Source organism: Aphelocoma coerulescens, chromosome 1A, assembly GCF_041296385.1.
Source record: "Aphelocoma coerulescens isolate FSJ_1873_10779 chromosome 1A, UR_Acoe_1.0, whole genome shotgun sequence".
Taxonomy (NCBI): domain Eukaryota; kingdom Metazoa; phylum Chordata; class Aves; order Passeriformes; family Corvidae; genus Aphelocoma; species Aphelocoma coerulescens.
In genome coordinates this window covers 10,347,939-10,364,761 of record NC_091014.1, presented here as the reverse complement: position 1 = coordinate 10,364,761, position 16,823 = coordinate 10,347,939, and the positions used below count along the sequence as shown (strand labels likewise).

Genomic DNA, 16,823 nt, shown 5'->3' with positions numbered 1-16,823 from the left:
CTAACCTTCCACATTACTTCAGACAGCTCGATAGGACTATGCTGAGAGACAGCTCGTCATGAGAGCAGGTGCTGTGGAACACCAGCATGGGCAAAGGACATCTTCTTCTCATGAAACAACAAATGGAGAAGAAACTTGTGCTGTGCCTTCCCTTTCCATTCATACACACTCCATAATAGCTTAAACACATCTATCTAGTTTACAAGCTGTCGGTTGCATAAATTTTCCACCTGTGATGAAGAATGAAGGCCACTGAAAAAGTTAAGACAATTCTCCCAGTGAGTACCCCCCATATTGTACTTAGAGACTCATCTTTCCCTTTTAGTAGCTTCCTGTGGGAAGAAGTTTTAAAAACTGGATATTATGAAGAAAGTCTGTTCTCAAGAACAGAATTTGGGAATTTCATAACTTTTAAACTCTACCGAGCCCAGGGAAAAAATCCTGATTAATTGAATGGATCAACTTGTGACTGATCATTGAAATCCATATTCCTGTGACTAAGTTTGCATAACTTTCTGCCTTTATATTCGCAGGTCATGCATAATTCAAACATACACTGCTTTCACTTGTCATTACATTGCAGTGCTCATCTGGGGTCTCAATCAAAAACCTTAGAAAAATGGACCTTCTGTATTCTGTTTCTATGCACTAAAAGCTCTTACTTGATTTTATTCTGCTCATATATATAGATAAACCTTTCAAAATCAAGCATCCAAGCATTTAATAGATCAGACTCCCAGCCTTTTTGACTGAACAAGAAAAAAAATTTCATCAAAGTTAAAAAGAAGTAGTGATAAAGTAAGATAATGATTCAGAGTCTTCATTGGAAACCAAACAGCTTACAAAAGATACATGTAAGTCTTTGAATGAATCACTTGCAATGAATCTTTGCACTTCCCTACATTTATCCCATCAAATGTATTCTAACCACCATAAAATCCAATATGCAAAAATATACACACCATCTGCAGATACATAAGGAAGTGATATACAGCATGAATCTATGCATTTGAATCTCTAAATACTTCCATTATGTTTTATGATGCTAAGAATAGACAGCATAGGGACTGAAGCCCAAAACTAAATTATGACACAGAAAATGTAGAGCCCTTCTTTTTAATACTTGCATAGAAATAATTCCATCTGCCATATTCTTCCATGCAGAAGCACTGGCTTCTAGTTTGGTACATTCAGGAGATATAAGGAAAATAACTGCAAGGAAATACACTTTTGTTAACGGAATTATTATTTTTTATTGCACTAACTTGCAAATCATCATCTTTATGCCAGCACCTCTTTCCACTTGCCTTTTTTTTCATTTCTCTTAATGTTTTAAAAAATGGATCTTACTTTTTGGTAGTTAAATATGATGTTCACACATTTAACTTCACTATCAAGTGGAAAACAGGCAATCAAAATGACTGCTTTAAATGGCTGGAAAAAAAAGTTGAAAAGAAGAGAATGATACTATAGGAGTAGTAGTGTTTCAAACACAAAATTCAAGATGTATCTCAGACAGATTTCGTACAACACATTTGAAGTCAAATGCAAAGAAATAAGTGGTGCCAAGCAGATGAGACCTGTCAGCAGAAATAAATATTTTTATGTGAACAGAAACTGTACACATAAGGTACATTCAAAAATGTGAAAGCTCTTAGAAGGTGTGCCAGGGGAATCACTAGTTTCCACCAACGAGTACCTGACCCTACTTTATCAGCAAGTACATATGTTGTACTTAAAAATTCAAAGTATGACCTTCTCAAAACAGTGTCAATCTACCGGCAGTCCTTTCCCTGAGTTGCGTAAAGAAGATTCCAATGCATAAAGAGAGGAACCTGTGCAGAGGAAACTGAATTACCATTGCAAGGACGCTTTGATTTCTCCTCTTTTCTACTACAGACATACAAACTTTAGTACTGAAAGAAATTAAGTGCTGTTCAATGATTCCTCACAGACTATGAGGCCACTTTTTATACAATCTATGTAAGCAATAGGAAACTAATTGAAAGGGGTATTAATACCCTGCAATGCACACAGAATTAATCCAAGTCATAAGGACAGAACGTGTCAATTGGAATAAAGCAAACAGAGGAAAAAGCCATTCAAGAAAGGCAACCACTATCATAGCTTCAGATTCAGAAAGAAAATCAGAGTAAATTTTCCTTGACGTGCTCTGAAAGTTGTATCCTGCATGCTGATGAAGACCCCAACATTTCACCCTGATTCCCATTATAATTGTAATATATCAATAACTGTTTGCTACTAATTATGAATTTATAATATCTGCTCTAGTAGATTTTCATTCTAGTGATAACACATCATTTCTGGTGTCATATCCCTGGATCTAAAAGGCAAATGACTACTTATTTTTGAATAACAAGCTTAGATCAAAAAATATAGATTGTATGCTTGTAGAGAATTACTAATTCTGTATGGAAAAGTCATCCTAACGAGACATTATTTAAGAGCATGAAACACCTCATAAATCCTATTAGAACATAGGGATTAACTGTTTTTACATAGAGGTTCAGAAAATAGATCATTACTGAACAAATTTTCATTGCAACATGCTTCAAAGCTCTGTAAATTACAGGGTGTTTTTAAGGCCTTACCCTTTAAAAAATGCATATACTGATTCAGGTTGAAATAACAGAAGTTCTGAAGCTGGAAAACCAGTTAATAACTAATGAATTTACCTAATTAAACCTGCATTTTTTTTCTCCTCCACTGCCTTGGAGCAAAAAGAGACACTTAAAAAATGAAAACCTTTAATGTAAAAGATGACAAGACAAAGAAGACCCATAGTTAATGGAAGAAAATAACAATTTCAAATATAAACAAAACTCTTTCAGCATGTATGGAAAGGAAGTTGATTTAGGGGTAGGAGAAAGTAGAATGTAACATTTAGCTGAACTGATTCAAATATAAATGTTCCAGACATACAGATCAGGTTCAAAGTTCAACTCTTGGAACATCCCATGAGCTTCACCTTGCCCTTTATAGGTACTAAAGACATACAGATCCTTACAGCATCAAATATATCTTCATTTCATCCTGGAAAGACATCAAGGACCAAACTCAAATGCGCTTAAGGAACTCATCAGGGAAAGTGTGTCACACCTTAGACCAAGACCTGGAAAAGGCTGAATTCACCATACTAAAGCTGAACTTCTCTTGATTCCAGTTACCAATAGCATACAGAAGAAAGGAAGGGGAGGGATAAGTATGAATTTCACTGAAGCCTCTAATTATGTCTGTAACTAATTGTAAAACATTATGGATTCAAACATAAGTTCCTTTAGCTACAATGTGCATTCATTGCACCTCATGAAAAAACATTGACAAGATTTGTCATTTGAAGGGTGACAGAGCACTAAAACAATTTTTACAGGTCTGGAGAAGAAGCAGCACAGATAAAGTATCTAAAAAGATGCCAAATCAAATGAGAGATCATATTTTCATCAGGAGATCCTTCTGCTGATAGGTGATATAGAAGAAAAATGGCAGTGCTCTTCCTCTTCAGAGGTCTGGGATAACAGTGTAATTGAGTCCCAGCTATACTGGGCACACGACTTTAAAAATTCACTGCACAGCACAATGCAAGTGTTCTTGGCTATGACTGAGTCAGGAAAAAACAGAAGTGCATTGTAGGTCAGCACAAAGGTGCACATACAGAAGCCCATGAAAGAGGTAGTCCTGTTTAACTTGTTCTGTAATGAGTACAAAGCCTACACTTTCTCAGTCTTACAAATGTCATACCGTGACATCAATCTTAAGTCACATTAAGTAGAAAATACACTGCACTTTTAAAAAGAAAAAATCTAAGCACAGCTTGGTTTTTATTTTGAATTCTTGCCTTTCTATAGTTAGAACTAACTTTACAAAAATACAAATACTTTTAGAGATAGTGCTGAATCTTTAATCCAATGTCCACTTCTGACTTTAAAAGAAATACAGAAAATCTTATGAAACTCCAAATACAAGAGCCAGAAGGTAAAATACATTGAAACTTTACTGCTTTAGCCAATTTTCAGTGTCAAATTGAATTTTGAGCAAACAAGCATCAATTTTGACCATATTTCAGTACAAAAAATTTAAGAAATAACAAGTATTTCAAATATTCCAGTTTTTTTCCTACTGTAATTCAAAAGCAAGAAGAGAGCATCTGAAGTTGGGTATGTGCCCAGGTTGGTTTTCTTGTGCTACATCAATGTTTCATGAAGTGCTGTGGGGAAATAATATGTATACAGACATTTAAGAGTTGGTGTGTTGGTTTGGGGAGGATGAAGAATAGGAACAGGCATATGTGACAGCTTTTCCAGACAGTAAAGGACTTAATATCACACTCTACAAAAATATAGTTACTAACTATTATCCTGAAGACAATAGCTAAGAGTTTGTCAGCAATCAGAAAGAAATACATTTTTTGTTCTCATATAAAAGGGAAGATACAAAATCCTAAGATCAATTACAGAAGTGACACTTCAGAAAAAAAACTTCAGATATTTGTATTGACAACTACTGATGAGGATCAGAGTTATGTCAACATCTTCAGTGTACTCCTGTATTTGCAAATATGTGCAATTATGAGAATGCTATTGTAAAACCAAACAAATCACAACAATATACTCCTTATGGATGTCAGGAATATGGCCAGAAATCTCAAAAAAAACTTATTACAAATACATTTGGAGGTTTTAGAACAATTATTCAGGTAACTACAAAATCTTCTCAGAAAAAGTAACTACACACATTAGAATGGTATACTTAAGGACAAGATTTCCTATGTTCAATTTCTAATCTCTATACATGACAGCTGGACCATTTCCAATGTGAAGGCTGTTTGCTAAGGGAAAAAAAGAAAGGAAAAAAAATACCCCAACAACAACAAAGAAATTTACTAACCTAGAAACACTAAAAACAGAAGACCACCAGATGGTCTTTCAAGCCTTGTCCTTAGAAGCCTAAGTTACCTCACTGTCTGAGTAATTTCATTAACCTCTAAAACACAGATGGAAAACTAATACACCTCATCATTCTTCTCAGTGAGTGTTCTGGTCTGATACAGCCTACTGGCTCTTACTTTTTTTTTTTTTTTCCTAGTGATGCAAAAATATATATTTTCCCCCTTTCCCTCCCAACTCACCAGCATTTTGTGCAAAATTCAGCCAGAATGGTTCAGCAGCAGCTAATCCCCCTCTTCAACATCAGTCTGCGACCCCCTGTTTCAAATGCTGCTAGACAGCATCTCCAGCAGCTTACTGGCATGAATCTAATCGCCTTTCCACTGCTACATAATGGCTTAGGTTCCCCTCAGCCTCCATCCTTACTCTTAGTAATACTGGTGAAATCAATTTATTAGATAAATAACATTAAATCTAAAGCCAGGCTTGTTCTCATTCTGGTCCACTGAACTATTTGCATTTCAGAAATACTAAAAATAATTACTGGCCACTGTCTCTTTAAATGACACAATCTTTCCACTACTCTGGGGGAAATATTAATGTGTAGAATACAAATAGAGATCAGGTAAGTGCCCCCAATTGCTCATTTCATCTCTAGCTTTACATCTGAAGGTTTATTTTTACAGCTGGCCACACTTCCTACAAACAGTTAAAATTAGTTGCAAAATTACTTTGATTATGCTCATGCTATACCATTAAGTTTAAAATCACCCCACAGTAGTGGAAAACAAGTGATTCAATAGAATTTCTTTGTGTGAAATGTTGACCTTTCTTTACTAATATACTGTTGTGGTGTGACAACATTCGGCTTTTGGTCAGCAGAAATGACATGAAATTTTTAACATATGCAGGAATTGGAACTTCACTTCTTTAACATAAATAGCTTTGTTCTTCAAGAAATGGGATCACAAAATGTATGCAAATGTTTAAATTGACAGTGTACTGTCTTCTCAGAATTTTATTAAATACTACACAATCTATCAGTCTGACTACTGTTGATCAGAGTAACAAATATTCAGGGAAAAATATCCTGGTTTTAGATATATAAAATCCTCAGATATTTTTCAAAATACTATTACAGCATTTGTTCCTTGGAGGAGCATCATCTCTTCATATTCCTGGAATATTAAAAAAAAAAAAATTCATTTGAAGCTCCCCCCTATAGGGAATCATACAGTAGATTTTGTTTGTTTGCTTATGGCTTATGAAAATCTGGAAGTGGATGACTGGGTCTTTTATTGAAATTAACTAAAACTCACAGCAATATTTAAAGTCTCTAAATTAAGCATTTTCATTTCTCAATAAAACATGAAAAAAATGTATTTTTCTGTAATGGAAGAGAAAAACGTGAAATACCTTTATCTCAATAAATAAATTATCTTTAAATTACTATTATAAAGTTGAGTAAAAAAATTCAAACAATTAATACCAGCTTAGCTTTCAAAAGACTTCTTCCTCATTCAATAATGGGAAACCAACCAAATTTCTAATGAAGTAACAGAGAAGAAAATCACCTGGCTCAAGGCCAGCTCAGTAATTTTCCTGATAATCTGTTTTAGATTTGTGACTCCACCTTGACTGTCTCTAATACACTACTCTATAAACTATCTGCACAGGAGAAAAATAAACCACACACAAAAATCAACACTAAGAGCTCTGCATTAATCGCTTGCCTAAGCATTTTCTCTTTCAAAAATGCAAAGGCATCTAAGATGGAATAAATGTATATAAGTAAAGAATTCATTGCAAATGAATTCCACGTGGATGAAGAATAGCCAGATAGACAGGAGCTGTGGGTGCCAGCAGAAGTGCTGCTATAGACATCCCTTTGGATTTCACACCATCAGTGGCCATTACCAACATGAATAAAAGCCATCTGGCCTTACATGGCTTTATGTCTATATCTCATTGTTGGTTTCAATGCAGTTCTTTGTACAGAGAGGTAATTTGGAAACTTTTAGAGAGTAGAAAAAAGAAAACAAATAGCAGGCAATTAATCATGGTAATAGTCTTTCCAAAGGTCACACTATTACTTTGAGCAATGGGACCAATCTTCACTCCTTGAATTTAATTTCAGGGGGAAAAAACAAAACCTAATTTTATGGTCATAAATACTGAAAAGGAAAATTAACAAGAATGCAGTCTTGTAATGAATGCCTTGACTAATAACCGTGGAGATCTAAGATGCCTTGCTTTCAAATACTGTCCCAAGACCACGTTCAGAAATAAGCATCAAACCTGACTGCCAAAAAATGAAACTGCATTAGTGTATAATTTTCTCTGGACCAAGGAGCCCTACTGAACTGCAAGACACCTGTTCAGAGAAAGTTGTGAGAAAGTAGGGATGTTTTCATTTCCCTCTACAGTGATGAGGAATTCAAACAAAACCATCACAGGACATCTACTGAATAGGTTATCTGGATGCAGCTGTTCACTCTGCTGAAACTTAAGTGCAGACTTATGGGGTCTTGGAGGAAATTGGGAGACAAGAAGCTTGGCTGTACCATGGCCTGAGCTGAGGATAAGAGTCCTGAAGTCCCATCTCTATCTGTAGATCTGTATTTTGCATATAATATCGTTGAAGAAGAAATAAACTTGGCTAACCACCACCACATCACTTTTGACCATGAGCAGGCTTTATTATTATTTATTAAAGTAACTGTAGCTGGTATGCTTAAGGCCAAGCAGTACTGCCTCTGGTTGAACTATTCTCAAAGACACACCAAAATCAGATCCCACAAGAGGTTTCCATGTCTGGACTCCCCAGGGGTTTAACGAGAAGCTAGACACTGCTCAAAAGGAACAGCTCAAGCCATGTGCACAAGACAGAAGTTCAGGCCTCTGTAAAATCATCAGGTCAAAGCTGGGCTTTTTGGAACAGGTTTAGCTGAGGCATCAGAGAAGCACACGAGCTCCTAACATGCTCACAAGTATCTGTCTGTCTTTAAGAATTTGAATACCTCTGTATTAAAATGTGAATACCAGAAATCTAACTCTTTTGATGAAGCTTAAGCCCTTCAACCTTATTTAAAAAGTGAATTCAGGCATTAAATTTTTAAAAAATATTTATCTGTGTTCAATTTTGACTAAATCATCCATCAAAGAGTCATTCCACACTAGCCCTTCTATTTTGTAAATACACAATATATATGCTTTATAGGAAAAATAGAAGATGTGAGTCATCCTGTTATGAAAAATATTTCCACGTTAATGTTATTTTCTATCATGCATATTGAATAATTTAAACAGAAAAGTAGGATACCTAATTTGGAGTGAAATTAATTTCATTCTGACTGTCAAGAAATATAGTGGGGTTTTTTATCATCTAACATGCACTCTGTTTTTCAATGCCAGATTTTCTCTTTCAAAATAATAGTTAGCAGTAGTTTTAATATTTTTTCAATTATAAAGAATTATCATTTAATGGATAGAATTTTCCTAAGTGCTAGGGAGTACATTGTGCTACCCTATTATGTTCTATATTATTTAGTTAGTTTATTAAACAGTAATAGCACTCACTTTCTTACAATCAAAATTTTAAAAGGATCTTTAAAGGGAGAGGGAAGAAACAGAGAAGATAAATTATGCAACTGAAAGGAGTGGTTGTTTTTCCCTTTGTATCTTTAATGCAAATTGTTCTTCACTATGTTTCCCAGACACCATCTGTTTCCAAAACAACTCATCACCAAACACAAGAGAGCAGAGAGGAATTTCTTATAAGAGGTAAACCTGCCAGTTTGCAGAGTGGTCTGAGCTTTTTCAAGTAGGAAATACATGACAGCACAGAGCTGTTAATTAATTAAAGACAGGCAATGGGTGTCACCTCAGTGATGATGCAGTACACTATTTTAGGGATTTTCATTAGAATAATAGATGGATTATTCTTTATAATGTTGCTGCACACTTGTTTTAAGAAGTCCAAAGTACATCTGGGCATTCAATAGCAGGGTTTGATTCACTTAGTATAGCTTTGGGCAGTGGGGTTAAATTATTTTTTAAAGCCTACTTTTGAAGATTGCATATCAGGCCACACTTCCTCAGGGCCTCACTCCAATTCACATATCAGTGAAGTCTTGGAAAAACAGAAACTAGCAGAATTATTTACACTGGGTGCTCACTCACCTGTGCCAGTACCCGTTACACAGGATTTTGGGAGGAGGTAGAAGAACCCAAGATGTATCCAGGTATATGACACTGTGCCACCACAAAATCCCTCCTCATCTCCAGAGAGACTTATATCAGTTCCAAAATTCTATTTACTGCTACATCTAGAAGTTCCTACTAAAGAGGAAGGTACCAATTTTTCACCTGATTATACTATGGAGTTTAATGATAGCACTGTGATTACTTAAAAAAAAATCATTTAAATTTTTGCTTTGCCTTCTGATGACAGTATGTGGGGACAAGAAAAAAGTATTTATTTAGTTAGGTCTAATAAGTAGGAGTGGAAAAATGAGTTATCAGAAAAACATGTAAATTCTTTTACAAAGTTATACACCTATTTATAAAAAAAAGATATATAAGAATATAGATGGGACAGCAACCATCAATATTTATAGACTCCTGCCATCATATCCACCAATGTAAAACAATTTCATACTGACTATATGTGCTGTAATAAACATATTAAGAAATATCCCTCAAAATTGTATATATTATCTATTCTGATCACATATCTAACAGATTACATCTTTTTCAAACAAAAAATCCTTAAGAAGTCAGAGGTACGATGTGTCTTCCCCACTCCTCCCTGTCCTTCTCCATCATTTAAAAATTCTCTCCTTTCTGAAGCCCCAGTAATTTATTTCACACAAGGAACATTCTTTACTTCCTCGTACCTTTCCAGGTAATTTTATTGCTATCAGTAGACTAAAAAGTGCTTCTGTTGTTCTCCTGGCAGTTCTATTAGATTAAATCCATTAGCATGGTCACATATACACACTTCACATTTTCAGCTCTCTCTGTTCATAACGTGACTCTATTATAAAGATGTTATCCTTCTTATTGCCCATATAGAATCTAAAAATCTGGATTATCTTATTTTTCCTTGGTTTAGCTTTTAAATCTTTTTTTAAAATGTTTTATTACTACATTAATTGATCACAGGTTCTATATTCCTGACCTCAACGTACTTAATTACATTATAGACAACCATCTCTGCTCCTGCTCAATATTCTGAACAGTTCACTGAGTTTTAAATGCACAAAATGGTCGTTGCCACACATTTCATTTCTGGCTTCAGCAGTTGTGATCTTGTGCTTTGTTACTAAAAATAGAGCTGCTCCAACTACCTGAGCTGGAAAGCTAATTACGGAGCTGGTAAACAGTTCTCCTCCCCATTGAGCAAATGGCAGAATAAGGAGTCTGCTAATGCACTAGGGCTCCCATGGTCCTGTGGGTCTTTGAAATGTATCAAGTGTCATTTATTTAATCGTTTGTGGCTATTTGCATCATGGATAAATTACCATTTAAGTAAATAACTGTTTGACTGTTGTATCAACAAATCAGGGAGAAAAAGAACAGTCAGCTCATTTTAAGAAAAAGTATTCTAGCCTAATTCTCTGCTTGCACAAATCAAAACAACTTCAGTGAAGTAAATAGCATATTGTTGATTTTGACTAGGTAAGAGTCTAGTTCTATTTTCTGCAGTAGAGGGGTTATCAGAGGACTGACTGCAGCAGCTCTAAGACTTTTTGAAAGTTATTTCTGTCACATACACACAAGAACAAACAACTGCCACTGCAAGAAAGCACCTTCTTCCCTTAAAAGAACTCTCAGCCATGTCTTGCAGTACAGCAGCATGTTGGCTGGAAAAAACTCCCTGCTGAGAGATCTTAAGGTAGAAGTGCCCCCAGGGGTTAGATTCTCCTCTCCATTTGAGAGTGAAACACTGGTTTCCCCGTTCCATCGGACTGATCCTTATCATGTAGCCTAATATAAGCTTTGTTGGCAACAAGGGTTTAGCCATCATTCAGACAATAAAACTCCACTCATTTTCAGCCATTACTGAGGAAACAACTTGTAGATGACACAGAAGCAACTGTCAGAATAACTGTGATACATCTGCAGGCCCAAAGAAAAACTAAAATTATGTTTGTTCATCCAAAATCACTTCTGGGGCCAAGAAGGCATGTAGCTTCTGGAATTGTATTTTTTTATCTGAATACACAGTATAGAAATAAAAGAATTAGGTAGAAAACCACCAGAAAGACCAATTTTAAAAAGCATTTCTATTTCTCCTTCCTAACCCCCAAAGAAAGAGACAAGTAAATAAAACCTCCAAGATGGTACTGAACACATTAGAAGAACTTGGTGGACAAAAAGAGTATGCAAGTGAGCATAAACTATTTTCTCACCATGATGTTTCTGTCATGTAAAAGGAATATACTGTATACTGTGCATGCAGGGAAGGAATTGCTATCTGAGCATAAATACATTATTTACACAGCTCATTTGGGAGATGAAAGGATGAGCTCCCTGTTCTGTCTGTCCAATCTTTATGCAAAGAAAAGTCAGGATGCCTTCAGCCAACTAAACCACCTCCTATTGTGAAGGAAAAGTAAGTTGCCACTTTTTAGCAAAATTGATTGGAAAAAAGAAGGCAAGGCAGAAAATGTGGACAGAGGTGGAAATGTGTAGTACAAGGAAGAAGAAAATGCAAGCAGGAACCAAAAGAGAAACAAAGAAAGGCATGAGGAAGTCAGATTAAGAAAATCAATCATATTTCAAGCTCTGCATATTCTAAAAAGAACAGAAAAAGAGAGAATCTTCTGACAAAAACAGTGATGGAAAAACAGAAACTGAGTACCAGCCTTCTCATCTTAACCAGAAGAATTCCAGGAAACTTGTCTGCACACCACAAGGCAGGCTCACACCATCACAATTAAGTCAACTCTAAGAAGGCAAGTCATGCACCAGGACTTGCGTAGTTGTCATTTGAGCAGCATTTCACCAGAACTGACACATCTTGTTTCCATGGTACTCTGTGTATGCATACTAGTGTGCCTCTGAAAAAAGCCCTACGCATTTTTCACATTTAAACCCACATAAGTGTGTGTGTGCTTACACACAGTTGGGCAATGATGAAGCATTGTGTGTGTTTGATGGTATTCAGTGCATAAACAATGTTAAAAATCAATTTTCGATCAATCTTCCTGCATTTTCAGGCCTTTCTTTCTGACCTGAATGACCAAATGCATTAGACAACACATTCAGGCATTAGATAAAATGTGCTTATTACAGTAGGACAAAGACCTCTCAAATAATAGTATATTCCAGAAAATAATCCACAGCAAAGAGCATATGCAAACAACATAAGCAGTATTTTCCCTGCAGTGTGCTATTTCTTCCCACATTTATTCTCACCTTAAGGCAGATATGTGATATCCTTTAACCCTGGCAGTCATTTGTCATTTATTCATTCAGATTTCAAAGGCAGAACATTGATAACCACAGTCTTCATGTGCTGCACAGACCAACTTAAGCTTTTCAACTGCTCACAAGTATTTTTAGGTGGTCTGCTTCTGTTGAATTAAACCTGCCAAATTCATAGGGCAAGTAAGATGTGGCTCCACCTTTCAATTAAGCTAGTATAAAGTTTCCAATCCCCTGTCAAAAAAAAATTACATGGAGAAAAGAAGTGGGTAAAAGCATGCAATGTGAGGAAACTGTTGAAAATAAGTCGTGTAATTCTTTTAAATATAAGTAGCTGTCTCAGGCAATCACAGAAAAAAGCACTTTCAAAATGACAGTCTTTAATGAATGAAGTAACTTTATGAGCCTTTCATTGTTCTTGCCAAAAAATTATATCTTTCACCACACAGGTATCACTCAAACATCAGCCTTCCTAATGAGCGCATCAGCATATGCAAAGACTCCAGAGCCAGAATAAGATTAATGGAATAAATTTGGGGATATATTAAACAGGAGGGAAGGGCAATAACTAAGAATTAACACATTCCTTCATTCAATAGTTTTTCGAATCAGAGGCACTGATTAAACAAGTACATGTTAGCAGACAACACAGAAGTATATGAAAAAGAAGCTTAGACTGAAAGTACAGTAGTTTGCTGTGTCATAGCAGCACCAATTTCATAGGAGTTCATAACCATATCTGCTTATGTCTCAAAGCCCTAGCAACCACCTATACCAGACCTCCGTATACGCCAAAAATTCATCGGAAGTACTATCTGACAAGTGGGTCTCTGAAATGGATCTTCATACAACACAGATCCTTAATTTTAAAAGACCTCAGATGATGAAATGCTCAAGAAAATTTCTTAACAATTCAATAGCTAAAACCCAGCTATTTATGTCTCCACAGCACAGGGAGCCTGTAGGTAGGAATACAGGGTAAACACAGACTCCGTCGCCTTACCTCAGCTATGTGCGGCATTGGGTTAAATCCACAGAGATTGCACACAACTTTCTTGCACTCGGTACAGGTATTAAAGTTGGGGGGATCCTTAGAACCAATATTTAGTCCAGTTTTACAAAGAGGACAAGACATTTCAGGCTGGCTGGCTTTCTCTGGTTCCAACAGCCCATCAGGTTTCTTAGCTTCAGCAGCCTGAGGCTTGCTATCTTTAGCCAAACCAGGTTTCTTTTCTAAATCAGATCCTTTAGTCAAAACACTATCCACTTTTGATGGCTCTGATTTTTCAGTTGTAAGAGGCTTGGCTTCTTTCTTTACAGGAGCAACTTTTGGAGGAGGCTGAGCCTGACCAGTCTCTTTGGGGGCTGTTTGAGGGGCGGGAGGCTGTGGTGGAGGCTGAGGCTGCTTTGCTGCAGGAGGGGGGCCTGATGTCTGAGACCCTGGCTGACCCGCTGTGGAAATTAAATTTGAGGCCTGGCTGAAGAATGAAGCTCCAAATCCGAAGAGTTTCCCAGTAACTGTTTCTTGTGGCGTTGTAGGCTGAGGCTTAGGGGCATCAGTGATGCCTCCCAGATTAAGGCTGAAACGCCTTGACTGCTCCGGAGTTTTCTGAGGTGGCTGCGGCTGAGGTGCCGGCTGTGCTGGCCCTGGCTTGGGTCCTACCCCTGCTTGTGGGCCCTTGGGAGCTGCTTTTGTATCAGGCTTTGGGGCTGGTTTTGTTGGTAACTTTTTAGGATCTTTTGTTTGTGTTGGCTCAACAGGCTTTTGAGCTTTAGCATCTGGTCTAGCCCCAGGCTGAGACGCAAGCTTGGGATCTGACTTCTGCCGAGACACTTGTGGAACAGGTTTGGAATCTGGTTTATCCCCGGCTGGATGAGTGTCCTGTGACGGTTTTGCTAGCTCAGGCTTTGGGGAGTCTGTCACTTTCTGCTGAGTTGGCGGTCTGGGACCTGCCACATCCTGTTTCTGCTCTAGTGCTGCAGAGGTAGATACAGTGTCTGCCGTAGGCTTCTGTACACTGGGCTGTTTTTGTTTATCTTCAGCCTGTGTTGGCTTGACCTGATCAGATTTTGGAGTGGCATCTCTGGTTTGTTGGGAGATCTCAGTGGGCTCTGCACAGGGTTGTTTTGATTTTACAGGGGGAGACCCAGGCAAGGGCGTTTGCTTTTTTTGTGGTGGAGGTTTTTTCGGATCTGCTAACTGTGAAGGATCAGGTTTTGAAGTAACATCTTTCTTTTGAACAGGCTGTGGCTGGGGAGATGGTTTAGCTGTTGAAGGTGGAATGGGTGTCTTCTGCTTGGGTGCAGGTGGCTGTGGCCCAGGACCATGACCTGCTGCTAGGTCACCTCCTAATGCTCTTTGCATCTGGCAGTTTAAACAGAGCCATTCACTGATCTGAAAAAAATAAAGGCATTATAATTAAGATAAGACAAAGTTAATAAAGAAAACAAATAGCAAGTTATTCTAATATAGGTCTTGCTGCAATATTTGAAACTTCTGTGTAAAAAGGGAGAAATATCACTAATAATGTTTTGCAATTAACATGCACAGCTGATTATTTTAATTCTTCTCCACATTGCTGTGAGTCAAGCTATCACTGAACCCATGATTCTAATGGTTTCACATTCAGTTTACACACAGCTGAATATTAGAGGATGAAAACCCAACAGAATGAAAAAAATGCATTGGAATTTCATGGGAACCAGCAGTGATTCATTTACAGCAATGATTTGCCAGAATAATGACAAATACTGCTAAAATAGTTGAACACATCAAGTCTGCTGACAGAAAACAATAATCAGAATTAAAACAGTAAATGCATAATTATCTTTAAGCATACATCTATCAAGCTCTTCACACAGCTTATGCTTTTGGTAATGGTTTAAATTACAGAGCACAGGTATTGGCAGTACATATGTATCCAATGAATTAGGCACAAAGGTGTGTAAACTGGCATTATGTTTACATTTATGTTTATAATAACACAGACTTAAGCTTTACCACCAATTTCAGAGGGCAAGTCTTCATCCAAAATCAGTGAGGAGCTTTGCCTGAGCCCTGATGGTATTTCAAGAGCCATAATTAGGTTTCCCAAAGCTCCTTTGTTATTAGAAGTTTCTAGGGTAATTACTGTACCTCTGTATACAATGGGCCCCTCTTTTCACACAGAGGAGAAGGAGTAAGGCAAATAATGTATTTACCCATGCTTCTCATCAATTACAGTACCTCACAACTTCAAAACATTTTTTGTCATTCCCAAGCAGTATTACATTAGAGGGAAATCATATTTCTGATAAGACAGAAAAGCCCAGCTTCACCATCGGAGAAAGGATCAAACTGCCTAAAACGTGGTCATGTTCTACTTTCCACACTTTCTATCACTAGCAGAAACATTATAGGCAGCAAAAATGCCATTCAATATGGTACAGAGTCCCATGGGCCTGCACCTGCAAGCAGCTATTCAAGCAGGTCACCTGTAGCTCTTCTCCTATTCTTTAGTCTGTGTGTGAAACGCAGGGTACCGGCTACAGCATTTGCACACACCACTGCAACAGAGGGAACCACAGGTAGGAGAACACACAACATAAGTCTCTTTTCCCTTAAGGGTGAAGATTCCTGGATGCTGTTTCTCACTCAAGTCTCAATGACCTTCAGTATCTTTTACAACATAAATGATTCTGTGATGCTATGAAATCTCTACCACACCCCATGGAACAAATAGAGGCACTACATGCAAAGAAAGATTTTGTCTGTGTAATATTGGAGCTCACTGGAAGGAAAGAGCTCTGATGTCATGGAAAGAGGCAATGAATTCATTACTTTGGTGTGCCTTGCCAGCCTTGGATTTTTGCAGCAGCAAAAATTAAGAGCTGGATGCAGCCCCCTAAAACACAGTTATTTCAATTATTCTGATAAACATGGTTTAAACACACACTCTGGTATACAAATTCACTATTACTAACAGCTCCATAAGGCAATGCCAAATTTTGGCCTCAGCTGTAAAGTTACCATTCATAATAAGGCTGCTCTTTATCTTCCATTTTCAGTGCAATTTTTTTTAGATTGTTTAAACAGTTCTCTGATCTATTTGCAAACCATATAGCAAATGACTATTAAAAAGTGAAAACAACTGAAAAAAACCTGGAACACATATTTAAGCTCTGCTTTGAATTATGAAAGGAATTAAGTTCAGACCTGTACAGAGGACTTGAGCAAGGATTACATTTAGCTTAACTCCCATTTTGTTTGATTAGTGATCACTTCCCTTACCTGATTTTAGATAGTAGAAACATAATTTAATTAGATACATACTAATATCATTTCTGGATGAATCCTTAAGGTTTTTATAGGGTTTAAGTGTAATCAAAGACCAGGCTGTCACAGTGGTCTGGCTTAGCAAAGAAACTAAGATTTCTTATGTTCGGGAGATAGGCTCCACTCTACAGTGGAGAAAGACAAGATCCTGTGAGGAGCTTTTTAATGGA

The 16,823-nt window shown here is 37.0% G+C and overlaps 1 protein-coding gene across 1 annotated transcript in view; it reads right to left on the bottom strand.

Moving 5' to 3' along the window:
• Positions 1–16,823, bottom strand: part of PCLO (piccolo presynaptic cytomatrix protein) — a 322,461-nt gene that overhangs the window by 288,985 nt on the left and 16,653 nt on the right. The window contains exon 3 of the mRNA XM_069035466.1: positions 13,342–14,733. Within this exon, the coding sequence (XP_068891567.1) occupies positions 13,342–14,733 (1,392 nt within the window). The remainder of the gene's footprint in view (positions 1–13,341; positions 14,734–16,823) is intronic.